Source organism: Pelophylax lessonae (assembly GCF_965119305.1).
Source record: "Pelophylax lessonae genome assembly, chromosome: 4".
NCBI lineage: Eukaryota > Metazoa > Chordata > Amphibia > Anura > Ranidae > Pelophylax > Pelophylax lessonae.
Window position 1 is genome coordinate 179,444,814 of NC_138771.1, and position 10,954 is coordinate 179,455,767.

At 37.7% G+C, this 10,954-nt stretch overlaps 1 protein-coding gene across 1 annotated transcript in view; it reads left to right on the forward strand.

Moving 5' to 3' along the window:
• ELAPOR2 (endosome-lysosome associated apoptosis and autophagy regulator family member 2) overlaps window positions 1–10,200 on the forward strand; it is a 161,129-nt gene extending 150,929 nt beyond the window's left edge. The window contains exons 20-22 of the mRNA XM_082253203.1: window positions 5,420–5,598; window positions 7,428–7,593; window positions 9,604–10,200. Coding sequence (XP_082109329.1) covers window positions 5,420–5,598; window positions 7,428–7,593; window positions 9,604–9,663 — 405 coding nt within the window. The 3' untranslated portion in view covers window positions 9,664–10,200. The remainder of the gene's footprint in view (window positions 1–5,419; window positions 5,599–7,427; window positions 7,594–9,603) is intronic.
• The last annotated feature ends 754 nt before the right edge of the window (window positions 10,201–10,954 follow it).

Consider the following 10,954-nt stretch of genomic DNA (forward strand, 5'->3'; position numbering starts at 1 on the left):
AGTCTTATTTAGAAAGCTCTTAAAAACCAGTCTTTTTTACCATTAGACGTTTTACTAATGATTTGCGGCTTTCTATTATTTGTTTACCTTAACCGTAAAACATACCGTTTTTTATACTTAGGTATGTTTTGAACCACCCTTCTCATCCAGCATCTATGGAATTCCTCTCTCTCTCTTTTTTTGCTACCCAAAGTACACAATTTAGTGCTCCATCCTCATATTCTTTTGAATATAGCAATTTTTGAATATTTTTTTTGAATATATATTTGATTTCTTTCAAATACATTTCTGTTTTTCCTCCCATGCCCTCCTTGATACAGTTATATGAATTACCTTTTTATATTGATTTTATACTATATATATTTTTTACTTCTTTTAGCTTATCAGTCTCATCAAAATAAGTTTATAAATTTTAAAAAAATTTTTAAAAAAAATTTTTTTCTTGCTCCGCACTGTACGTATTCTTTTTCATGTATCTATTACAATTTTTCTTTCACATCAATATCCACCTTTGGATATACATGTGGACTTTCCGTCCTTTATTTGTTTCCTTTTTTTTGTTTCCTTTTTTCATGGCACCTGACCTTCTCATCCAGCATCATTGATCGCTGACACATTGGTGTGTACCACCCTCTTTTGTTTCTCCTCTTCACCTAGTAATAGTGACACATATATATGCACATTGTTTCATGTCCTGAATCCTATGCACAGGTATCACACAAATATATAGTTTTTATCCGCACTGAACCATCTCCACTTTTGATGCCCCTTGCGTGTTTACATAGACTGCATAAGACCTGTCCTGTATAGTTCGAGGATTTTTGTATTCACACTCTCTTATATTTTATATTTTATATTTTGTATTTTTTAGTTTTTATATATATTTATGTATATATATCTCACAATTTTTTCTTCACACTTATATAAATTTTTTTTGTATGATATATACGTAGATATGGCCCTCTTTTTTTTATGTATATTCTTTTATCTATTCTTCACTTTTTATAATCCGGGCTTTTTTAGCATGTTTTATATGATTACAATAAAGTTATGTTTTTAGTAAGCTAAAGGCTCGTAGCACACTCGGACAAATTAATGAGATCAGATATGATGAAGTATGGCCGTTCCCTTGCACATCCATAATGAAGCTAGTGGCTGAGTAATATGGCTTCCGGAGAGGGAGTAGCAATATGGCGGTGTTTGTTTCGTCCCCTCCGTTACCTGGATACGGGCGGCTATAAATATTCCGGGAGTACGCTATGTTGACGCCGCTCCAGTTGACGTCATTGTGACGAAACGCGTAGGGCGGAGTCTCCGACGTCAAACGTCACTTCCGGTTGTCGGCCGTGGAACGCGGAAGCCTCCCGGCGAACACGACTATTCTGACCCTGATCTACTGTACGAGTGAGTCTACTACGCCGCTTATTTACCACTGTATGTTACTTTTATTCACCATGGGGTATTTTTCCTTTCATGTGAGCACTCAGGGCACCCGCCGCTGACTACTCTGACTGCTCGTTCATCTCGAAAAGGAACATCTCCATACATCAACATACAGGTTGTACCAAGCTATTTGCGCCACCTAGTGGCCACTCGTGGAATTTCACTTATCCACTTTTTTATTTTTATTTATATGTTTTCACTCACGTTGTTACAGATCAAGTGGCACATTCATTTGGAAATCACTCACATATCTTCGGTTGTGGGTCTTTTGTCACAACATCGGTTTATATATATATATATACAATTTTTTCGCATGCATTATTTGATTTGAATATATCTTCGTTATCTATTTAATATTATTTTTAGATATTGCACCATTTGTGGGTTATTGTCTACCAGTACACTTCCCCTTACACTTCACAAGGGGCATTCTTTATATTTATTTTTATTTCAGAGGTAGCGCCACCACCAATCTTCACACTTCTTTTATAACACTTGCACCTTAACCCCAAGGTCTGATTGGGGCAGCTTACACCTCTATCTAATATATTTCTCTCCCAAACACCTAGTCCGTAGCGCTGGTCATATTTCTTTATCATTACTTACCGTTAATACGTTTTATTAATACCAAACATATTGCTCCATGTATGGTTTCTGCTTATATATTTGAGCCATCTTCATGGATTTAAAGGGGATTGATACAGCAAGAAGCTGACACTGTGAATCGAATAGTGGATCAGTCAGCCAAATCTTGTTTATCTTCATTTACTGGCCTTTATGGTCTAAGCTTAAGGTGAGTGAGCATTGCACCTGGAGGTGACTGGTGATTGGAGCACGTTTTCTGGATATTCACCATATATATTCTTTATTTGAAATGTGGACCTCAGTGGAGCACTGACATCACAAAATGGACACTTTTTTGTGCTTTTTCATTGCTTTACAGATACTTAGCAGCGCATGAGCTTGATTTTCACAATGCTTTGTTCCTCTGCTATCAGCGTTACTTCTGACAAGTTTTCCTGACAAATAAAAAAAAAAGGTGACAAGAGAGGGAGCTCCAGCTGATTGACAGTCTCAGCTCTGTTCCTATGTGCTGTGTGAAGGGGGGTGTGTCCGTTCCCTCCAATCAGTTCTCTGGGCTCCCCTCACTGAGCTCTGCAGTGTGCAGTTTCAGCTCTCTGCCCCCTTTTTTTCCCCTGAGAGTTCAAACATCTTTATAAATTGTGTTCTTTGAACTGACCTAGAGAAGAAAAGAGTGCAGATAAACAGGTATAACTTATGTAGGAGGATTTGTTTTATCTCTGTGTATCACATGAGGCCAGCCACTTCACTGGTTATATATATGTAAGGGTTTACATCCACCTTAATTGTAACCTAAAAGGTAACCTTAACCCCTTATGTGTGCCAAAAGTGGTGTTATTAAACCATTACAGTTTTGTGCTGAACTCATAGCTGCCTAAATCAACTGGGTGGTCATTATAATATCCCACACACCTCTCTTCTGTCTTCATCAAACTGTGTAGGAAAAGTGAAAACCTCTGATGCAGACAAGTCAGAGTTCTTACTGCCAGGAATGTCCTTTTGATGTCATCACACACGCTTGACAAAACAAAAAAATAGCTGTCATCAAAAACTTGGAGTACATATTTAGGACAAGATCACTCCTGTGGCTAAGCCCAGTGCATAAGTGACATTTCAGAGGACACCGCATTTTTGCAGGATATAAGCAGTACTCAAATCCAGGCAAGCTAAGGCAACATAAACTCTGACTTGTATGAATATGAGGTCTAAATTTCTGTTTTATAATTTGAGGTGCAGGGCGAGGAAGGGGATAATTATTTTGGGTACTTTTAACCTGTATGTTAAATAAATACAGCTAAGCAATCTGGAATGTTTTTCAGTGGTAAAGAAGGAACAAACTGGTCCATCTTAAGTTGAACTGGGTCAACCAATGTTTTTATTTGCTAAAACAAAAGAAAAGGTATGGTGCTACTCAATTAAATCAATAAAGCTTAAAGAAAAATATAATTAACAGTCCAAAAAGTCCAAAACAAACTGTAGCAAGATCTTAAAAAAGCAAGTTTATTAAAAACTAAAATCAATGATAAAGAATATAAAATGCTCACTTACATTTGATGTTGCTAAAGTCAGCACCAACATATGCAGCCTCAATGTGCGCTAGCTGTGTACTCCAGAAGCTCCAACAACCAGATACGCGACCCAGGGTTACCCATTGGTGACGTCAGTGATGGCAGCCGCACAGCCTCAATGCATTTTGTGGAAACCGCTTCATTAGGAAGCTCGCCGTATCCGGGTCACGTATCCAGTCGTTGGAAGGCACGCTGCTTCTGGAGTACACAGCAAGCGCACATTGAGACTATATATGTTGGTGCTGATTTTAGCACCATTAAATGTAAGTGCACATTTTTTATTCTTTATGATTGATTTTAGTTTTTAATAAAGGTACGGCATGATGATGTTTTTATATATGATTAAAATGTTTGGGCTTGAGAGCTGATGTTACCATAGGATCCCCTTAATGGATGGTGGTTAATGAGTTGGATTATATTAAGGTGATTTTTACCATAGACGGTTGGTGAGTGTACATTTTATACACACTTTTTGTGGTGGAGCACAGTGTAAGAAAAAGTTTAAATAACACACATCTTTTCATCATGGTGATTGGATTGCTTTGTGCAGATCTTGCTACAGTTTTTTTTAGGACTTTCATGAGTCTGGACTGTTAATTATAATTTTTCTTTAGTATTTATTGATATATTTGTTGATATATTTGAGTAGCGCCATACCTTTTCTTTTGGTTTAGTAAATCTTCAAGTGGTTATGTGTAACGCTCCTGCGTTTTTAGTATAGGCTGGATTTGCAGCTGCAAAATCTCCACTCAGTAGTCATGTAGAGATGTGTTGAATACCAGATCCAACTCTCCAGGACTCATCACCATGGGCCTGTCAGCTTCAACATACAGATATATACACACTCAATGAGATGTTCCTGGAGTGATAGGATGTATATGATAGTATGAAGGTGATGTGCTGAAGGGACAGGTGTGAACAGTGACAAGGATGGTAATCACTTGATAGGTTTGTATAGGAGAGTTCAAGATGGTATTTAGGAATGCAGATAGGTTAGTATCGAGTATGCTAACAGGTGGTGAGGACAGCAGATGACAAATACAGGATAGACTAACCCAGTGCAAGGATAGATAGTAGTAGACAGGAGAGCTAGCAATCTATGCAGCAGTGCAGATGATAGATGGTAGTAGGCTCAAGAGCTAGCAATCTATGTAACAGTGCAGATGATAGGATAGTATGGATAGGTAGTAACAGTCCTTAATGTGCATAGGTAGATAGTGCAATAAGGTTATGGAGGGTTCCCCTGCGGGGTACTTATCACTTGTAATGTTAGTAGTTTAGAGAGGTCCAGTAGATAAGGAATGATCCGGTAGCGAGATACAGGGATCAGTAGCGAGGTTCCGGTCTGCTCCAGGTAAAGGGAATAGCTGGAGGTTCCGATCGAGAGACAGGCTTGAAAGCATGTGGATAACAAGGCAGGTTGAATGAACAATGTGAGTGAGACCGCCGGCGGTTGAAATAGCCGCTCTGCGGCGCTCAGCAGTGACATCATCGTTCTTAAAGGTATATGCGTACCACCTGAAGAGAAAGGTGGGACGCATTACAGAGAAAGTGGTGATTAAGGGTACCGGAGGTACCAGAATCTTACATTATGTCACTTTAAAGGGGGCAGCTGCACTCACACATTTTTTTGTGTTTTTCTTTGTGTATTTCTGAAAAATTGGCTTCTCCACTTACCACTCTTTGAAATATAAGTGTTTTAATTTAACCTGACCAACTACAGTATGTTATATGCTTGTACTAAGTACTAATGTTATTAAAATTAAACTTTTTTTTGGCTTACAAAAAAATATTTATATGGTATTCTTTTGTGATTTAATTTGAAGGAAACTCATTATGTGTGGAATGAGCCAAAACTGTGCATGAAAGGTGAACCTCTACCAGAAAAAAGGGCAGCAGCCTGTGAATCAATAGACTTCTGGTTGAAAGTGGGAGCTGGTGTTGGTGCCTTCGTAGCAGTTCTGCTTGTAGCACTGACCTGTTACTTCTGGAAGAAAAACCAAAAGTGAGTGCAATTACAGTGCAGACTTGAATTTGCTTTTTTTATATGCTTTGTAAATGTTACTATTTAAAAAAATATGCATATACAAGTGTTTTTCTAAATAATGGACATGAACACAGCTGCATTGTTTTCAAAGGAGCCAGTCTCACACGTGTGTGATCATGCACTGCATTTAAATCTAACACAGAAATCAAAAATCTGCATAAAAGAACATGCTATCCCCCACATATAAACACATATACGTTTCAAAGCTACAACTCACAGAAATGCATAGATGGGAGGCAAGTTCATAAAAAGCGTGAAAATCCACTTTAACAATATGTAAACATGTTCATAGTCTAGGCACAGGTGAAATTGAACATAATGCAATACATCCTAGGCACACTTTAATAAAATAATATTTGCGACTGTAGCTCCACTTTAACTTTCATACTGGCAGTCACTAGGAGAAATAAGGAAACAATTAAGGTGTTAAAGTGCAGTATAACGAAAGGCAAATTTTTCTTTAGTTCTGGATAGAATGAAGAGGGATTAGAACACATGTCAGGTTATTGCTTTCTGTCCAATGGGAACAACCCGAGATTCCCTCAATTTGGAGGGATTTCCTCTGATTTCTCATTTTGGATATGGGACAGGAAGTGAAGGGAAATCTCCCCAATAGAACACAGATGGCAAATAATGACCAGGGGCTAGAACCCTCCCTTACTCTGAAAGTTCTGCTTTAAAGTAATTGTGAATCCTAATTCTATTTTATTAAACTAATAAACATGTAATAATTACCAGCTCTGTGCACTAGTTTTACACAAAGCAGCTTGATCCTCCCCCGCCAGGTGACCCCATATTGATCTGGGTCCACCCTTCTGTTAGCTTTGCCAGCCAGAATCTGCGATCGATGCAGGAAATACACATACGCCCATGTGAATAAAGCCTTTAATACAGTGGGGGAAAAATAAATATTTGATCCCCTGCAGATTTTGTAAGTTTGTCAACTTACAAAGAAATGAAGGGTCTATTTATTTATTTATTTCAGGTACTTATATAGCGTTGTCAACTTACGCAGCGCTTTACATATACATTGTACATTCACATCAGTCCCTGCCCTCAAGGAGCTTACAATCTAAGGCTATAATGTTTATCATAGATGTATTTCAAATAATAGAGACAGAATATCATCCACAAATCTAGAAAAAACACATAAAACAAATGCTATAAATTGAGTTGCAGTTTGGTGAGTAAAACAGGTATTTGATCCCCAAGCAAAACATGACTTAATACTTAGTGGAGAAACCTTTGTTGGCAAGTAAAGAGGTAAGACATTACTCGCAGTTACCAGGTTTGCACACAGAGGGGCTTTAGGTCCACTCTTCTTTATAGATCTTCTCTAAATCCTGAAAGTTTACTGCATTGAGTGGCTGACTTTGCTGCATTGAGGAGCCAATGGACAGAGCCATGTATTGTAAAATCTTGCATGAGAACCTTCTTCCCTCAGCCAGAATCCTAAAGATGGGTCTTCTAGCATGACAATGACCCAAAAAAAAAACCGCCAAGGCAACAAAGGAGTGGCTCAAGAAGAAGCACATTAAGGTCATGGAGTTGATATTCTGTCTCTAACATTTAAAATACATCTATGATAAAAATTGTAGACCGTTCACTTCTTTGTAAGTGGGCAAACTTACAAAATCTGCTGGGGATCAAATAAATGTTTTACTCACTGTGTATGCCTGTAGGATTTCTAGTGATCAGAAGGAAATGGAGGACTATGTATTAGACAACTGGTGCAGCTATTAATATTCTATATTCTACATTTATTCTTATACTGTTTTTTACTATAGGCTTGAATACAAATACTCCAAACTAATCATGACCGCTAATTCCAAAGAGTGTGAGCTTCCTGCCCCTGACAGCTGTGCCATAATGGAGGGAGAAGACAATGATGATGACGTGGTCTATTCTAATAAGCAGTCAATACTGGGAAAACTGAAATCATTTGCAACAAAGGTAAGGCAATGTAAACAATTCCTATTTATATGTAAAGTAGGTCAATTTTAACTTCTAAACTTTTTTTTATTGGATCAGTGCTTTTCAAGCTTATTTTATAGTGACACACTATGATTTTTAAGACACTTAGTACCACTTCTGATTATGCATTTTGGGAGGGCTTCTGCATTCTACAAGAGAACAACCCAGCAAATCAGTAGATAATATAATATCAAAAATTTTCTTGTGTCCCTACTTTGATGTTACCTAAAGAAAAATGAGCCTTGAAAATGTCATGTTTCTCTATATCTCACCAACATAAAGAATCTGGCTAAGGTACTTGCTAATTGGTTAAATATTGTTATATTTACGATAACACACTCACTGATCAAATAAGCTTGATGCCTAACCTTTTTACAGCCACCAATAAAAGATTGACATTTCTTCATTCAGACCCTGTCTGATATAATGAGCAATAGGACACTATTGATCCTCTATGCTGTCAAATCTTTTCCTCCAAAAATTTTAGATTGCGTGATAAACATTGGAAATAGTTGGGTTAAGTAGGAGGCACCACGAGGAGAAATTCATGCTTTATTCTGACAATATCCCTCCATTTATCTCCAACACCAAATTCTTCCTTTCATTAGCAATGCCTGTTATCAGCAAATTTAGTAGATATTCTGGCCTGTGTTTCAACTAGTAAAAATGTTGTTATCCCTCTTCCCAAGCATCTGGCCTCAGCTCTTTCCCACATTAAAATGGCCCTTCATATTAAATACCTGGGGGTAGTTATTTCTAAACAGTTGTATGACTAGACTATGTCCCCTTTAGCCCCCCTCCTTTACTTGGCAAATTTCACTCTTGGAGCAAAGCATGATGCAAACTTTGGTGGTTGGATGCACCAATTTACTTAAGAAGGTCTGGATGCCTCATTTGTTAACCACTTTAAGACCGGAAGATTTTCCTGCTTAATGACCAGGCCCTATTTTGCGATTCGGCACTGCGTTATTTTAATGGACAATTGCGCGGTCCTGCAACGTTGTACCCAAATAAAATTGACATATTTTTTTCCCCACAAATAGAGCTTTCTTTTGGTGATATTTGATCACCTGTGCGATTTTTATTTTTTACGCTATAAACAAAAAAAGAGCGACAATTTTGAAAATAAAACAATATTTTTCACAATCTGCTATATAACATTCCCAAAACAAATGTAAAAATCAACATTTTTTAACATTTTAGGCCATTTTGTTTTCTGCTACATATTTTTGGTAAAAAAAAAATCACAATTTTTGTTTTTTTTGATTGGTTTGCGCAAAAGTTATTGCGGCTACTAACTACGGGAAAGATTTATGTCATTTTTATTGTTTTTTTTTTTACTAGTAATGGCGGTGATCTGCGATTTTTAGGGGGACTGCAACATTGCGGTGGGCAGATCGGACCCCTAACTGACATTTTTGACACTTTTGACAGTGACATTACTACAGTAATCAGTGCTAAAAATATGCACTGTTACTGTAATAATGCCATTGGCAGGGAAGGGGTTAATACTATTGGTGATCAAGGGGTTAAATGTAAGCCTAAGGGAGTGAAGCTAACTGTGGGGGGTTGGGCTTGTAAGATGATCACAGAGACATGCGATCCTATATAGCAGGATCACGTGACCTCTGTGATCATTGCAGGGAGAAGGACAGACGGCTGTGTTTACATCAGCCGTCCGTCCTTCTCTGTCAGCGGGGAGAGATTGAGGGTGTCAGGCGGCAATCGGAGCCACCTGACACACGCACTGGCTCCCCGGCTGACGATCGGGGGCGGGAGCACGCTGGCGGCGGCGTTCGCTCGCCCCCTAGCCTCCTCCGAGAGGCTGCTCTGTGCAATTCTATTGCACAGAACAGGTAAATATAACATGTTTTGTTATTAAAAAAATATTTAAAAAAACTTTACAATCAGTTCACAAGCAAGAAAACCTTTTGATTTTAATATGCTGTTAAAATGATATATTCGTAATCAATGCTATTGTTGTTACAGGATAAAGAACACAGTTTTGAATCAGTACAGCTGAAATCCTCAAGACCACAAAATATATAAAGACCAAATATTGCCTTTTAGACTCAGAAAAAAATGATTTTTTTTAAAGAAATTTAAAACATATCATTAGAAGAAATTATTGTGAGATACCCAAGAAGATCAATGAAGTAGGAATCAAAGATGAAAGCAGACATCATATGAAAAAAAAAAAAAAAAAAAAAAAAGCTTGGCTGCCTTATTACATGACAGAATATTTTGCCAAAAATGGATTGTTTGTAAGTTGGATTTCAGATTCTACTCAGGAAGAGCAAAGTGATGCAGACAATGTTAATTTTCTTGTACAATGCTTGCGTATGCTGTATTATTTCTTTTATCACCTCCCAGTGCAACACAGAAGCAACAGTTGTGCAGTTTACAAGTGCTTTCAAACATTTAAAACTGGGAGAGAAAAGAGGAAATTACGTTTTTTTTTCTACTGAAAATGATGTATATGGCAAGTGGAAAATAGCGGAACATTAACAAATTTAAAAAAAAAACTTGTTGATGTAGAAATAAATTATACTAGTATTTTTATTAAATGAAAGAGCAGAGGCCTGAATGGATTTAGGCAAGGCATTGGAGGCCCATCCATGCAATGCAGCAACACATACTAAGATGGGCATTCAAACCTGCATTACCGTAACATGCATCTGGCCAACTGCAGTGTGTTTTGTTGTCATTCATTGTAAAAACACCATAAACATTGTACAGTTGAGGCCAACGTACAGTAGATCACTGTGTGTTGTGGTGCGCTGTGTTGTAAAAAAGGGTTGTGCGCATTTTTTGTTTTTCACGGTGCACTGGCAACCTATTCATAATGAAAGGGCTGCAAAAATGCAGCAAACAGTAATGCTTTGCAAATGATTGCATACGTTTAAACCCAGCCTGAATATTCATTCTTAAAGACTACCAGTCATGACTGCGTTAATGAAAACTTTTACCCCTTTATTTCGTTTTTCTTACACTGTATAAGCAATGATTGTGACAGATTAGAAGCTACCTAAAGCTGGATACACACTATCCAACTTTTGTGGTTAGATTTCCTTCAGATTTACCTTTTCTATGTAGTGCAAGGGCCTGCCAGATTGCATACAAATTGAAAGTGTTTAGGTTGGACCTCATATTATTATATGGTTTTGGTAAGTCTAAATGAAAAAGTCTTCAGAAAATCTTATAGTGTGTATGGCCCTTAAGCTCTGACAATGACTGCGTTTTAGCTGCTGGACTTCACGCACCGTCTACCAGGTCCTAACTATGCTTGGCGATGGCAAAATACAGAGGCCCATAGTTAAAGGGGAACTCCACTTTCATA